At 52.0% G+C, this 16,342-nt stretch overlaps 1 protein-coding gene across 4 annotated transcripts in view; it reads left to right on the top strand.

Moving 5' to 3' along the window:
• Window positions 1–16,342, top strand: part of CASZ1 (castor zinc finger 1) — a 265,607-nt gene that overhangs the window by 118,846 nt on the left and 130,419 nt on the right. For 3 of the 4 annotated variants that reach the window (XM_075018165.1, XM_075018167.1, XM_075018166.1), the window contains exon 3: window positions 777–863. In XM_075018165.1, the coding sequence (XP_074874266.1) occupies window positions 860–863 (4 nt within the window). In that variant the 5' untranslated portion in view covers window positions 777–859. The remainder of the gene's footprint in view (window positions 1–776; window positions 864–16,342) is intronic. The other variant, XM_075018169.1, reaches the window with a different exon arrangement.

Raw genomic sequence — 16,342 nt, 5'->3', positions numbered from 1 at the left:
AAAATAAAGGGAGTTACACTTCATCATTGCACTGTTGCTGTTCCCCAGCAGTGAAGAAGTGCCCAGCTAAAGTCTGCCCTACAGAGGATGCCATCTGCTGACTTAACCATCCTCATCACAGTCCTGTGGGAAGTACCCCATGCCAGAGCTCCCTAAAGCAGTGGTTCTCAACCAGGGAAATGTAGAAGTCTTCTGGGAGGTATATCTACTCGTCTAGATATCTGCCTCATTTTACACAAGGCTGCACAAAAAGTACAAGCAAAGTCAGTACAAACAAAAATTTCATACAGACTGTGACTTATTTATACTGCCCTATATACTGTACACTGAAATGTAAATACAACATTTATACTCCAGTTGATTTATTTTATAATTATATGCTAAAATGAGAATATAAGCAATTTTTCAATAGCAGCATACTGTGACGCTTAAATTTTTATGTCTGATTTTGTAAGCAAGCAACTTTAAAGGGAGATGAAACTTGCGAGTACGTGAGACTAAGCAGATGCCTGAAAGCGGTACGATCATTTGGAAAGGTTGTTTGTCTCTGTTCTAGATCACCAAAGCAGGAGAACCGTGTGTCTCCCAAGGTGCACGCACAAAATCCTAGTTGCAGTGCACCATGTAGCTGAAAGCAGAGCAGGGCTGCTTTGTTGCTGGGCAGGCCCCTCGTTCTGTCATGCCTCTGTATCTGATCTGAGCATCCCAGTGTATTGTGGCTTCCTGGGCTGGGTGGGCCTGAGGCATTAACCATCTTCCCTCTCTTTCCTCCTCAGGATGAAGTGACTTTATAGCTACAAAAAAGGCAAGAAACCAGGCCTTGATATCTCCGAAAGGTAGGAGAGACATCCAGGCTGCAATGGGTATGTCTCCAAGCCCTCCTGGGTTCTCTTTATCTCTGTGTGTCTCTCACACTCTGTGGCCTGGTCTTTGTGGCCTTGTCTGCACTGGGGCTAAAGCCAGGGAGTCCAAACTGTCGTTAGTAGAGGAAGAGGTTGGTGGGGAGGGTCAAGGGCAGACATGGCCTGTGTGCATCTCTAACACCGTGTCCTCGTCTCTGTGTGTCAGTCTCCATTGGTTCTTGATCTTACCTCTCTGTGGAGCCTCTTTCGGCCCCCTCTGGCTTTCCCAGGCAGAGCAGCCTCGGTTGTGTTCTCCTCTCAGCCCGTGGCTTGGGGTGGCAGGAGATGGAAGAGGGCTTCCTACTGGTGATCAATCTGCCGGGGTTCAATTTAGCATGCACAGCATGGATGCACTAAATCGAACTATCCTGACACCGCCGTCGACCCCAGGACTCCTAGCAGTTGTGAGGAGTCAGGGAAGTGGATGGGAGAGTTTCTCCCATCGACCACCAGCTATGGGAGTGGTGGCAAAAAATCGATTTTGGATACATCGACTCCAGTGATGCCATTCTCATAGCGGGATTTTCATATCTCAAATTGATTTTACCTCCTTATGTAGACCTGGCCTTTGTGTCTGAGATCCCATCTGTCTAGTCTGGAGGGCTGGGCTGGATTCAGGAGCAAGCTGAAATGGCAATGTTGCTGGTCAGCGCTAGTGAGGATGGACTCATGGCTAGTAAAGCAGCAGCAGGGGGCAGGACATGGGTCTGTTTGTGTCCCCCACTGCAACCTGTGCTTTTTTCAGACCCTCTCCTCATGGGTCCCATTTCCAGATAGTTTGCACTACCCTTCCTGAGGTGTTACCAAGATATTCAATGTATCTCCTCCCATCAGTCTCTCTGGGCTCTCAGTGGTCTGGCTCACTGTGACCTTCCATCACCTACGCACCATTGCACTTGAGGTTGACCCTCTCTAGTCTGGCACACTCTTATCTGGCAACATCCATAATACAGCGTGATTTTATTTAGCCAGATGACCATTTGCGATGGGTGTGGTCAAGTTTCCCATGGTCCCATAAAGTTTGTTTCCAGACAGCAGTCCTGGCTCTCCATGTTCTGAGCTGTTATTGAGCTGTAATTTACCCTTAAATGTCTCTTAAGAGCCCAGGAAGAGGTGGAAGTATCAGTAATGCTGCTAGACTATATTGACCTCCCGTGGCCTGGCAAATTCTCTCGTTCGGTACCGCTCAGGTCCCAAGGATGCTGGAGGAGAGAGGTTCACCCTGTGGTAGGAATCATTTGGGAACATCAGCGCTAGCTGGGAATCCTCTTTGCAGCTGGGGCGGGGGGTTGCAGTGATGGATTGGAGTCCAGTGCTGGGGAAGTGCAAAGAGAGCTGTGGATCAAAGAGAGGGAGGGCGGAAGTTGTATTCTCTGGGGCGCAGCAGAGCCACATCCCAGTAATGCACCTGCCCACTCTGTACTGTCTTACCTACATAGTGTACATCTGCACCGTAGTAAATAACCCACGACTGGTGTTCCCGTAAGCTGACCACTTGGGTGGCCACCCAGGGGAGATTCAAATGCGACTACCCAGCCGATTGGCAGAGCACCCACAGCCAGCAGCATGTTTCTTCTGGTGGTGCACTTCCTCATATGCCTTGGCTTACATAACAAAATTTATTCCAGGCATAGATGCCACACTGCTCATGAAGCAGGCACAGCCACCCCACGTGAACTGCTTTGGGCTTAGAGGGGCTGCCAGTGAGATAGCAGCAGTACGACAAGGAGACCGTCCTGCAGTGCAGGTCAAGAGCTGTGGAGGCCTGGAAGTGGAGTAACTTTGCTCCCGCCTTGACCACCATTTTGACCAAACATGTGGGTGAGCTCATGAGAACCTGTGAGGGATGGACAGACAGACAAGAGCACCTACCACCCCACTGGGTGGTCACAGTGACTGTGTCAAATCCACCTGTGCCCCTACGGCTGCCCAGCAGAGACGCTCTCGCTGGCTAGCCCCACAGAATGTTCTGCCTTGAGAGAGGCAAGGCCGAAAGCAGGCCTCATGCCCTGCTTCCCAGGGCGTGTGAGCCCAGTGGCAGAAAGGTCATTGTACCACTGGCTCCAGGAGTGAAACCATTTGCTCAAAGGGCCGGGGGTGAGGAGGCTGCTGCTAAGTATGCCTAGTGCTCAGAGGAAAAAACGGTGGAGTGACCTGAGCACTGGACTGGGAGCCAAGAGCCCCGTGCCTCTGTCCCCCACTCTGGCATTGGCTCCTTCTCAGCTTTGGAGGCATCTCCTCAGCTCCTAGGATCTCCACATATCCGTAACTCCTCCCCACCCAACCTGGTTTTCTAGTTCTTATGCCAAGCCCCCCGGGACCTGTGGATTCAGGCCAAGCAGCATGAGCAGGGCTTGCCGTCTCCACTTGGGCATCCCTGGATGAGCTCCCAGGCTGGGCTGTCAGAGGGGCCCCTGGGCTAGGCCCAGCAGTGTCAGAGGTGACCGGTGGAAGACCAGTGTTATGTAAATATTTCTGCTGTAACATGGCAGGAGTGAATGGCCCTGTGTGTCCATCCATCATTGCTGGGGAACAGAAGGCTCCCTGGGAGCACGGGGGGCGAGCAGCGCAGGGAACGCAGACACAGGCAGCATGTGCCCTACTCATAAACTGTTTGTTTTCTTTTTGTCTCACTCATTTTGGGCCCCCCTGCTGGGAACGACGCTCTGTTTTGTCCTCGCAACCTCTCTCCCCCGCCTGCTCCGGCCTCACTTTTTCTCCCCCCAACCCCCCAAAAATGCCCCGTTCACATTGCGGCTTCTTTCTCTGACTTCAAAGCGTCCCCATCATTGTTTGGGAATGGCAGGCAGTGGCCCTGAAAACGTGATCACAGCCAGGCGCAGTGTAGGTCACCGCTGAGCACCATGCTCCGAGCGCTGAAAGGAGCAGGCAGATTCTTCCCTATTCAGGCTCCACAGCCCTGGTTACAGCTCTCTCCCTCACTGCATGCCTCTTCTTGCTCTTTTCTCATCCCTTTCCTCTCCCTTCCAGTCCCTCCCTTCACTTCCTTCTCCCTTTGCTTTCCTTCTGCCCTGCCTTTGCTGTGGCCAGTCTTTGGGTTTTCTTCCTCACTCTTTTTGCTGGCGCTATCGTTGGTTCTTTCTTCTCTTCCATTCTCTTCTTCTCGCTCTTTTCCCTTGTTCCCTGTTTTCCTCTCCTCCTTTCATTTTCCTCCTTTCTATGCTCCCCACCTAGAAGAAGAGTTTCCCTAGAGGCATAGGCTGTTGAGAGAGCACCCAGAGAGGTGCTTTCTCCCCGGGTCCGTGGCTGGTATAATTTTTGGTGGTGGTGCCCAGCGTTCAAGGGATACCTACACACCTAGGTGTGGTTCACTGTCTAATGGAGTGGCACCTAGACCACTTACACAGAGCTGGGAGACAGCTGGCTTGTAGCTCAAACTAGCTTTTAGAGGCTCCTGCACTAAGCTCCAGAGGTCCCAGGTTTGAGCCCCCTGTGGGAAGTTACACAAGCAGAGTTGGCCCATCCATGTGATGGATGAAGGCAACCACCACAGGCATTTGTGCTTCAGGGTTCCCAGTGCTTCAGTGGGATGTGAGGTGCAGGGGGGCCTGGTGCCAGTGACGCAGCCCCAGTCTGCCCCAATGGCTCCCAGTGTCGCTTGGGGGAGGGGGTGAAAGCCAGAAAGAGGCCTGGTGGGGTGGGTCTTGGAGAATGGGTAGAATGGGGGTGGGGGTGGTGAAGTGGGTCAGGCTGGAGTTGGGTTGGTTGCTGCTGATAGCACAGCCCCATCCCACCCCACTAACCTCCCAGGACACTCTGGACCCTGTGTCTCCCTGAAGCACAAAGTCGTTCCCCCCACCCCGCCAGCTTGTCATCATCATCATCAACAATCATGGGCTCAGCACCCGTTGGTGTCTGATGCCTCTCTCACTATTCCTTCCATCTTTCCCTGTCCCTTGCGGAGTGGCTGACTTTCTCAATCTACTATATTATGTAACCATTCTCTGTGGGGTCTGCCTCTCCTGTTTGAACCGTCTATTATGCTGAATACCAGGGTCTTGGTTTTTCGTTCCTCATTGATTCTGCAAATATGCTCGAACAGCTGTAACTTGCGTAACAAACTCAAACACTGGCAGAGCCAGACCCATGTTCCTGAATATTGGTAGATTGTGGGCACAACAGGCCCGTATAACTGGCCACCTATGCCGCATCTGTTCTGTGGCAGGGTTAGTTTGGCATTTGGCTGGGTTTGTGTCTCATTTGTAGTGCCCTGAGTTGCTGAGGACACATAAGGGCTGAATTAGTCTAAACCAGCCTTTCACCCTACCTCCCCAGCAGGGCACTTGCTTGCTGCCTTTCTTCAGAGCTGTCCTGTTACTTGGTGGGCTGCAGGGATCCTGCTTGGGGAGGGATTCCGGATCCTTCGCTGACACAGAGTCCGTGCACTAGACTCGTCCGGGGTGCCCCGATTAGGATTAACATTGCAACAAAACTCAAAACCCCCAGACCTCTGCATTTACACCAAAATGGAATGACAGGTGTGAGTTCACCAAAAGCCCCATGTAGTGTAGTATTTGGCCTGGGGGTGGCGCAGAGATAACTGAGGCTTCTTCAGGGGAAGACTGGCCTGGGGTTTTGAGCAGAAATCCTGGCGCCTGTTTTCAGTGCCCTTTGGTCAGAGACCACTTTGTTGCAATGAAACCTGGGGAGATGGGAACTTGTACTGGGTTCAGCTCAGACCCAGCTGCTGTGGAGAGCAGTGTTTCTGGGCTAGGAACTGGCTTCTGGCAGCTGCACCAGGATTCTTCTGCTGGGGCACCCGGCTCAGGCCCTCTCCACCTGGGCTGGGTACTGAGGTTCTCTCCTAACCCCTGGGGTCAGCAATCTTGGTGCGGGTGCCTTTGCGAGGCTGCTTTACGAGCGAGGAACCCACCAGCAATTGTCTCTGGCTAAATAGGGATATCAAGGGACATTGCGGCAGGGGTTATGGCGTAATAATTTGTCCTAACGAGCTGGTGTCACGTTCTCCAAGGCCTAGCCGTGCAGTGAGCAAGAGCAGTGGCAGGAAACGGCTGCACTCGCCGACCTGCCATTCTAGGTTAATGAAGTGCTGCTCTGCTTGGGGGTCAGAGAGCAGGAGCCTGGCCACCCTTCGTTCTTCAACCCAGGGCAGCCAGCCAAAGAGCTGTGGCCTCTTCATTGAGCCGAGGCCTCTGGGGGATGGTGCCCCCAGCACATTTGGGAATGGTTTGGCTTTTACCTGGAGGAGCAGCTTCATGCCCTGTCATGAGGCTGGCACCTCCATGCAGTACAGGGCTGCAGTATACTCCCTGCAGATGAATGGTCCGTGGCTCCCCGGGGAGACCTCCTCCCCGCAATCCCCAGCCAGGAAGCTGAACTTGCAGGGCAGACCCAGCCCTGCCTGTTTGTTGAGGGTGACAGCACTAGAGAGGGAAGCTCTTGACTCTCAGAGAGGCAGAAACTCCCAAGCTGAGAGAAGCCGTTAGGATCATCCAGCCCAAGATCTTGCAGAACCCAGCCATAGAAATCTCCACAGTGCCAGCTTGGCCAGGAAAGGAACTGGTGTGAGCTGGGACCCCTGCAATTAGAGCCACTGGGACAGTCACAGTGCACAGATACAGAAGGTGGACGGACAGAGATATAGCTCTTCCTTGACTCCTCCTCTTCCCTGTCCCTCATTCTCCTTTTCCTTCTCCTCTGCTTGGCTCCTTCTCCTCTTCCCTCCAGGCCAGCCTCACACCCGAGCCAGAAGTCACTGATGTCCCTGTCAACTCTGCATAGTCAGGTTGCAGGGGCCTGGTGAGGATTTTATTGATTCCCCAGTCAAACATGTTATGGACCGTTCTGTTCCCAGGTGTGGCCAGTGCCCACAGTGGACCTCCATACCGTGTGGCTGGAGCCTGTGTGTAAGCGCCCTAGGGCAGAACCCCATAGGCTTCTCTGTTTGGACAGTGCCAGGCACCTTGTGGACACAATCAGAAACAACTAATACGTGGTCGGGACAGCACACTGGGGTGAATCCTCCGTCCCAGGCTGGCAGGGTGAGTGGCAGGCTCACTGGAGTCTCTAACCCCCTCATACACCACAAGTTATAGATGGAGCGTCCTCTCAGCTGGCTCAGGGCCTCAGTGCACATGACTAGTCCCATCTGTCTTTTTCCTCTATGCTCTCAAGCCCCTTCCCCCTTCTTTCCTTTCTCTTTGTTTTTCTGTCTCCATATCCCTTTCTCTCTCTGCCTTTCATCTACTCAGAAGGCTTTACTTTACTTCCTTGTCACCCTAATTGATTGCATTAACCTTTCAGCGTATTGGATTTCCCCAGCACCGTGCAGAGAGCCCTGTGCCAACACGCTTATAATCGGGGCTGTAATGGACAGGGGGTAGTCAACGAGCCCATTTTCCAACAGGTTCCGATGACAACTTGTTCTCCGGGAAAAATGCTGATGGGGCCACCCCTGCCCTCCCCGGCTCTGCAGCCCACCAAAGCCCAGCGTGTTTGCTGGGCAGCTGCAAGGCTGGGGAGAGAAATTATCCGGCTCCCTTGCCTTCTCCCGTTCCCTCCCTGCCTGGATGTATGTAGATTTCCCTTCTGTCTTCCTATACCTGACAGATTGTTGGCCTGGGTGAGCAGAGCCCATCAGGTCCTGCACAGGGTAAGCTTGAGTCCTGCCCTTGTGTCTCAACTTGTCTCCCTTGTGTCCTGCCCATTAAAGAGATGTCAGCCGCTAGCTTACTATAGGCTCTTTGTTAAAATGTTGTTTTCAAAGGGAGGGGGCTGCAGTACCTCTTCTGGGATCTGTATGTGTTTGCCTGGAGCCAGGCTGTGCTGGTGAGCTAGCAGGAGGTGAGGTCTGTGACCAGACTGGGAATCGAGAAATCAGGGTTTTATCACAGCCTCTGCTGCTGACTCGGCTTGGGACAAGTCATTTTACCTCTGTGCCCTGGTCCAGCGCCGTGGCCCAGAGCTCTGGTACTTGCTGTCTTGGTGAAGCGCTGGGCAATCTCAGCCTCTGTGCTGCTGAGGAGTGCAGGGGATTGTAGAAGTGACTGTAAACAGGCAGCAGGGCTGAGCGGCCAAGTTTCAGTGCCCAAGCTGACTGAGGCCCAGGAGGAGGCGGCCCAAGAGGTGAATAGTCCTGTGCAACGTCTAATGCCTGCATCCACCTGGAGACAGGTATGACCCACACACCCCTGTCCCACGGAGTGGCACCAAGACCACTTATACAGGGAATGAGTCTCCTCTACTGCCTTAGCAGCGAGGCGACTGGCTTTTAGCTCCCATTGTAGAGCCTCTTGCACTAAGCTCCCAAGGTCCTAGGTTTGAGTCTGCCTGTGGGCAGTTACAGAGGGTCAGGGATGGGGGACGTGCCCTGCGCTTTTAATGTTTTAAAGGGCTAAAGAAAAGAAACAGTAGCTGTGTTTTGCTCCTGCTCATCTCTTCTTCCAAGGGCAAGTCTGCCGTCTCCTCACTCTCTGTCTGTGCCTCAAATCAGCAAAGTGCTTAAGCACATGCTTAGCTTTCCGCATCTGTTTAAACACCATCCAAGCCATAGGGCTGTGTTTAAAAGCTGTAGTGGACTGGGGTCAGTGTACCTATAAACTGAGTGCTTGGGAGGCCAACTAGATGTCTCCCAGCTGCTGAGCAGAGCACCCACAGCCAGCAGCATGTTTCTATTGGTGGTGCACATCCATACATGCCTTGGTGCATTTAACAAAATTTATACCACACATGGATGGGAAAATTAGAAGGAACACTGACTGGGATTCTGTTCAAGGATCATCTTGGAGTTCCATTACTGTACAGTGGTTAGCACAGTGGAGGCTTGAGCCGTGACTCGGGTCCATCAGGAGATAAGGTGAGTGAGGTTGCGTGTTTTATTGGACCAACTTCTGTTAGTGAGGGGGAAAACCTTTAGCACTTACAAGGAGCTCCTCTGCAGATCCCCAGGAACTATCTAATTAATGCAGAATAATAATGGAAGGACTCCCATTGACTGCAGTGGGATTTGGGTCCAGTTCCTGATGCTGCAGTAAAAGGAGAGTTACTGGTACCTCTGTGTGGGGAGTGATCTCGCTTCCCTTGGGATGATAACTTGTGTGTCCGGGGCCAATCTGCAAGGGGAAAAAGGAAGAGTCTGTAGAGTGAAGTGATGTGTGTCGTGTTCCCAAGACCCACCTCTGTGTTATGAGGAGGGGCTAAGAGAGAAGAAGAAACTTTATTCAAAGTTGTCATTCCCAGAACGTAGCCATCAGGAGGGAGTTTTATTTCAGGGGAAATGAAGGAGGGAATGTAGAGGGGAAGGAAAGGAGGAGAAAATGAAATGTTGAGAGAGAGAGGTGCAGCAGCACCTCCTAAATGGAAGAGTAAACAGGCACTGGGAGGCATTAACTTAATTGATTGTTCTGCAACAGTCTGAACGCTGTGTTATTCTGTCGCCGTGGCAACAACCCAAAAAAATTGTCAGCCTGTTTGGATGAAGTGAAGCGAAACATTCTCTAATTTGCGGTGATCCTGGTGTTTGTTTTCCTTCCGAAGGGGCGTGGAGCTATTGATCTATTGTTTGCACAAAGCTCTTTCTGTATGGAGATTGCAGGGAGAGGGGAGGGCTGGGGATGTTTCCCCCACACACCCTGGTTTCATCAAGAGGGTTGGGAAGTGAAGGGTGACTTTTCCCTGCTATATTTTAACTCTGCGGTGAGAGCCAGAGGTATATTCCTGAGGATCTGCCTTTCCCAGCTGTCCACCTTGATGGCCCCAGGGATACAAGTAAAATGTCTGTGAGAAATATCAGGGAAGTGGGAACTTTAGTGTTTTTTCCCCAATCTCTTCAGGTTGCTCTCCTGTGCCCATCACCTGTGTCTGATCTGTTCCCCCTCCCTCACCCCAAGCAGTGAAGTCCTTCCTTGGGCAAGGCTGGAAGTGCTGGAAGACTCCCTCACCCCTGGCAGAGGGAGGAGTCATGGTGCTGCTGGGGTGTAATCTTTGCCAAGTTGTCTCTGCTTTCAGGAATATTCCTGGACTCCTTTCAGGTTGTAGCCCCTGAAGCTAGGCAAGGATGTCCAAACATGCCCCTGGGGCGACAGACTCCTCCCCCCAGTTTCTGGCTGCTTGCACGGCTGCTGAGCGTGATCGTGCATGGACGTGCTTGTGTGTGTGCTCTTTTGAATGTCTCCGTGCACATCCATCTGTGCATGTGTAGTGGAGAGAAGTGAATAAATTACAGTCTTGGCCCAAGAGAGTGTTAGCTGTAAGGTTAGTGATGGAGATAGCTGACACCTTTCAGCTCCTTGCACTCTGTAACAGGTGCAAAGATAGTTGTATGGAAGAGCAGAGAGTGGGCAGGGCTGGACTGGCTGGCTGGGTAGGGGCAGTGGTGGCTCTGTGCCTGTAGATGGGTGAGTTGAGGCGGAGATAGCTCTGTGCCAGTGGAGGTGGGTACGGGCAGAGATGGGTCTGTACCAGTGGAGTGGGGAGCAGCAGTATAGGGATGGGGCCAGACCACTGGCCTTTGTTGCCCATGGCAGTGAGCAGAGTTTTCTTCCCCATCTCTTGGAGTTTATGGGTGGTTGCTCCTCCATCCATTGCTCCACCAGACAGAGGCAGTGGGGGCGGGGGAGATTTCTGTCCCTGCACAGACCATGCCGTCCCCACCATTCCCCAGCAGTTACAGCACCTTCCACAGCTGTGTCCTGGTTGTCCCCCTTGATTTCAAGAGAAGCTGTGTAATCTATTAGTGTCAGCAGGCAGAGCAGCGCTTGGGGGTGAGGGGAAGGGATGGTGTGCTTGAGGAGAGGGGGACAGCACGCTCTTTCCCCCATCTCCCTCTCTTGCCTTGTCTCTTCTCTCTTCACCTTTCTTCTTCCTTCTTTCGCCCCCTCTCTCATTTTTCCAGCAGTTGTCCCTCTTGAGTTGCATATGGCTCGTAGCTGTAGCTTGCTGGTGTGCGACATTACTCTGTGGCTCCCCCTTAGTCAGAGGTCCCCCCCTCTGACTAAGGTGTGTGGGGCAGGAGGCAGGCTCAGAGAAGAGGGCTGCACACCTCTCAGGCAAAGGCAGAGCTGCCAGTGAAAGTTTGGTGGTTACTGGCATCAGAAGATGCTAATAACCCTGTAACTGGTGTGAAGGTGAATTCACGGTCTAGTGAACACTGAGAATCTGAGAGGGTTCTGAGACAAGTGGAGCGTGGAGAGGGGAATCCAACACACCCGCAGCTCAGGGCAGCACTGACTGTCTAGAAAGAAGCAGAGAAGCCAGGAGCAAAAGACTAAGACGTGCCGATCATTCTCATACCCTGGCATCTGGGTACTGCCCTTCAGTGGGAGCTGGCGTGGTCAGGAAGGATATTCCTTCACTTAAGAAGCACCAGCTAAGAAACAGTAACAGAGAGAAAGCCGTGCTAGTCTATATACTATCAAAACAAAAAAGCGGTCCAGTAGCACTTTAAAGACTAACAAAATAATTTATTAGGTGATGAGCTTTCGTGAGACAGACCCACTTCTTCAGACCAAGCTAAGAAAAGTGTACACACAGCTGAGTAGCTACATGTGGAGGGTTAGGCATGCACAGCTCGATACACACAACCCCCCAAATGTGCAGTCACACAAATATACAACCATGCACACATGTGCCCAGCCCTACAAGTGCACATCACCTCACACTCCAACATGCAGAGAGACCTACGCAGTACTACATGCGCTTGCCGAGCACAAATACAGCCCTGGCCTCCTCCCTTAGAGGCACAGATACAAGTTGAGCGCAGCTCATTGCTGGTGTCACTGTACTGGAGTGAGACAGTGGAGTCAGCTTCGCCCCAGTGTATCCTGACCACGTTCCGTGTTGTGAATGAGAGCAGAGACGTGGGAAACCTATTACTCTTCCAGCCGAGGGAGACTATGGGCTGGGAATACCCGGAGCTCCGCTGAGAGGAAATCCCGCTTCAGCCTTGTACCTGAAGCTGGTAATCTCCCTGTGCTGAGTCTCTGAAACAGGGGAATTGGGTTTGACGCTCAGCCAGGGGTGATTTAGTGGCAGACGTTTGCAGAAGAGACTTTGATTAATTCGCAGTAAAATAAAGTAGCGCTCAGGTGCCAACGCCACATTCCAGGGCGAGCCAGCAACCTAGGTGCGCGCTGGGCCTGGCGCCAGCTGCCTGAGCAATCCCCGCGGAGGCGGCAGCACCAGCCAACCAGCACCTTCTCCCTGCTAGGGCTGCTTAATTATTGATTTACTTTTTTCCCTTCCCTGGCAAAAAATAGGGTATTTGGTAACAAGCTCCCATTGCAAAATGCTGACGATTTGGAGAATGTGTCATGGAGGCTGCAGGGTGATAACGAGGAGTGGGAGCCCAACCAACAGTCTGGCTCAGCCAGTTTGCCTATTTATTAAACAAAAAAAAAGCCCAGATCATCAGCTTGGTGGTGGCTGTTCTGTCTGCCAGCACCTCCCCTCATGGCAGCTGTTGAGCACCCAGCAGGTTAAACTTGGTCTCTGCCTGGGCAGGAGGCAGAAGCTCACTGAGTTAATGCCATGAAACTAGCAAGAAAGTGGGATTCATTTTTGCTAGGGCTCAGGTTAAGTAGGGCAACTGTATCTCCCTGTCCCAAATACGGGCCAGAGAGACATAGGGGGAGGGGCAGTTCCTCACGGCTCCACCAAGCCCAGGGGAGCTGGGAAGGAGGCAGCAGCCACCAACGCTCCCTGGGAGCCCAGGGAAGCAGCAGGGATGCAGCAGCCGCCCACACTACCCCCACTTCCCCACGGCTCGGGGAAGTGACTCCCACCAGCAGCTGCGCTTGCTCCGGTGCTAGCGGAAAAGGTCAGCGGGGGGGGGCCCAAATACGGGACAATTAGTCCCTTGTAAAAAATAAGTCGGGACACCTTTTTGGCATCCCAAATAAGGGCGGGACAGATGGTCACCTTAAGGTTAAGTGACCAGGCAGAATTGTTCTCAGCATAGACAGCAGGTGTTAAGCCGGGGAGCCCTTCACAGGATGTAGCAGTAGCTAGGTTAGGCTGGTGTCATTTTAGAGAAGCAGTGATGCTTACACAGGACTCAGACTGGGGTGGCAGCATCATTGGCTTTAGCAGGTGGAGTTCCCTGGACTGCGTTTCATGTGGGGCTGGGGCGTGTGGGTCAGGTGCATCACTTACCAGCAGCCAGAAAATCTCCACAGCTGCTCTGGGGGGTGGCAGCTGGAGTCCCTTATGTAGCTGGGGAGTGCAGCAGCACTCGTGCGTCCATCGCTTGATGACAGGCCAAGTACCCCTTAGATATCTACCAGCTTCTCTGCTGCGTTAGCCGCCCTGGCTGTCGGAGGAGGGACTTAGGAAAGCTGCAGGACTGCCTGACGTGCCCCAGCGACCCATGGGCCCTTAGTGGCTGTCCCTCTAGACATCAGCAGAGCTTTGGCTGGTTACTGAATGTGGATGAGCGACATGGGAGCACATGATTTTGGGGGCCAAGCTCAGCTTCCATGAGAAGTTACCTAGCGTCTGGGAGCACAAGCTGGAGAAAGAATCAAGGGTTCCACTGGAGCCTTTTCAAACTGCTTCTTTTTTAAAGAGTTGGTTTAGGGAAGGGTTGGGTTCTCTGTGTTAATGACATCTGACATCCCTGCCCCTTCCCTGTGAGACAGCCACCTTCTTCCTCCTCTTCTTCCTCCCTGAGACCCAGTCCCTCCTCCTGTGAGCCCTAAGGCAAGGGCATTTTTTCAAGGTTTCTGCTGTTTTTTTCCCCCTCTGAAATATAAGGATGTGCAATTTTTTTAGTTTCAATTTAGCATTGGAGAATTTTATAATTTAGTAATTAAAATCTCTGATAGGCTTTAGAAATTGCAGCTAATTGAATTTAATGGGAAGATGATTTTCAATTTTATTTGATTACCCAGACCCCTGGCATTGGTATTTATGGGAAAAAAATGGGAAATGTGCTGTGTGGGCTAAGATGGCATAATTGAATTAGGGCTAATCGGATTTCTTTGTCATGAATTTCACTATAATTTTCCTATAATTTTCCATTAGATATCTAGTTTACAAATATTCACAAAGAAATGAAGCTCTTTCGGAATGGAGATTGCTGGCTAACAGGATTACAGGGACGATGGCTCGGCACTGCCAGCCTGGGCTCCTTCAGTAATGCAATCTCTGCGTCTGTCTCACACTTTCCGCCCGCCGCTGCTTCCCTCTACCCCCTCCTGGCCTGTTGTCAGAGCCTCCTCTGCACAGCCACACGTCCTTCGGGGCCTTTATTAAGCGTGCGTGTTGCTGTGTCCGGCACGCGTATGCACAATGTCAGCACCTTCACGCATGCAAACTAGGTGTCAGCCCACGAGCATACACACACGGGGACAACATGTGCACATGCAGTGTCTGCACATGCATATCTGTGTAATGACAGATCACACCCAGGCACGTGTAATGTCAGCTTGTGCATGCAGCGTCAGAACATGAACACGTGTAATTCGAATATACACACACTGTCACAACACACACACATATACAAAAATAACGAGTAGTCCTGTGGCATCTCACAGACTAACCAGTTTTTTGGAGCATAAGCTTTTGTGGGCATCTGACGAAGGGGAGCTTATGCTCCTAAAATCTTTTAGTCTGTAAAATGCCATAGGACTTCTTGTTTTTGTGGATACAGACTAAGACAGCTACCTCTCTGATACACGTGCAGTGTCAAATCACGCCCATGCCCGGGTAGTGTCAGCACGCACACACAGAATCAGAATGCACACAAGCCCGTGTGATTTCAGCGCATGCACACTGTCAGAGCACATACGTACACACGCAATGTCAGGGCTCACATGCCTGCACCCCCAACGGCAGCATGTGCACATGCATAAAGTTGACATGTAAACCCTGTCAGCACAAACACACTCATGCACACGCAGTGCCAATACATACAGTCACTCTCACATGCAGTATCACGAAGCTGCCAAAATCCCCTGCCGGCCACATCACATCCATGGAAGAATCCACATGCATCTGCTCCTGCTCTTCCTGCCACACCGCCTCCATCCCACCGCCCACCATTCTCTCCCCTGCCTTCCGCTCAGTCAGGTCAGCTCTGGACATTGGTGCAAGTTCACTTTCCAGCAGGGTCTGGGGACTTCATCCTAAAAGTCAGCCCCATGTCTGTCTGTCTGTCTGTCACCTCGACCTCTCTGACCTGCCAGGAGCCCGTGCCAGCTGCACCATGCACCTTCTGGAGTCCTGTCCTGCCTGGAATCCTCACACAGCCATTGCCCTTGGTTGGGCAGCGAGAGAGGTGGCAGTGCGACTAGGTGCTCCTCTGTCACCAAGCCAAACTGTGCCACCTTGGCTTGTGGGCATGTGCCCAGTTCACCCACTGCCATGGGGGTGGAACCCGTGGGCTGTAAATCAGACATAGAGGGTTTTCACTTGATACCCACTTCACTGCCACAGCCATAATCTTAATGCCTAGGCAAGACCTGGGGCAGTATCTTTAGAGCCCTGTGCGGATGTAGGTAGTCTGTCATATCTGACGCTGACGTCTTGAGCTTGCACAGGCTCAGCGGTTGTGGACTCGCATGTGACTGAGGAGTCCAAGCTTTGAACGGCCTGGACATTCACAGTGGGGGCAAGGGAAATGTCCTGGCTCTTTTGGTGCGGCTGCTGCTGTTGCTTTCTTCCTCTCACAAGCGTCAATGAGGCGTACGCGTCGCTGCTCTTCAAAATTGTCATACATGTGTCGTACGAGAGCACGCCAGCCTGTTCGGTCTTTTGCATGCAGCTCTAGCTGATCTGGTTTTAAACCAGCATGAGCAATGTTGGCCTTCACGCAGTCTTTATACCTCTTGCAAGGCCTACCTTGATTCCTGTCGCCCTGGGAGAGTTCCCCGGAGAGGAGTTGCTTAGGGATTCTCAACTCCTCCATTCGTACGACGTGCCCTGTCCAGTGAAGCTGGGCTTTCAGAATCATGGCTTCGATGCTCGTGGTTCCTGCTCTGTCCAGGACTTCCAGCTTTGTAACTCTGTCCTGCCATCAAATGTGCAGTATTGACCTCAGGCTGCATGTGTGGAAGCGCTCCAGCAGTTTTATATGTTTTCTGTACAAAGTCCAGGTTTCACAGCCACACAGGAGACTGGTCAGGATTACAGCCTTGCACTCTTTCAGTTTAGTGGACTGTCGGATATTGTGCTGATTCAACACTTGCGGATATAAACACCTGTGCGGATATAAAGTTGGTAGCTGCATCAGCAAAAAAGATCTGTGGATATCCATATCCGCATCTGCTGATACCTGTGGATATAAGGCAGATAGCCGCAAACCTGCAGGGTTTTAGATACAAAATTTGTATCCACATTCATAAAAATGATCTGCAGATGTGGACACCTGCAGGTATCAAGTGGATATCTGCAGACTTGCAGGGCTGTAGGTGGCTTGGCTTCTGCAGGACAGGGTGATTAGCATCACAGAATACTCACGT

The sequence above is a fragment of the Carettochelys insculpta genome, chromosome 23 (assembly GCF_033958435.1).
Source record: "Carettochelys insculpta isolate YL-2023 chromosome 23, ASM3395843v1, whole genome shotgun sequence".
Lineage (NCBI taxonomy): Eukaryota > Metazoa > Chordata > Testudines > Carettochelyidae > Carettochelys > Carettochelys insculpta.
Note: the sequence above shows the minus strand (reverse complement) of the source record. Positions and strands in the feature narration are given on the sequence as shown.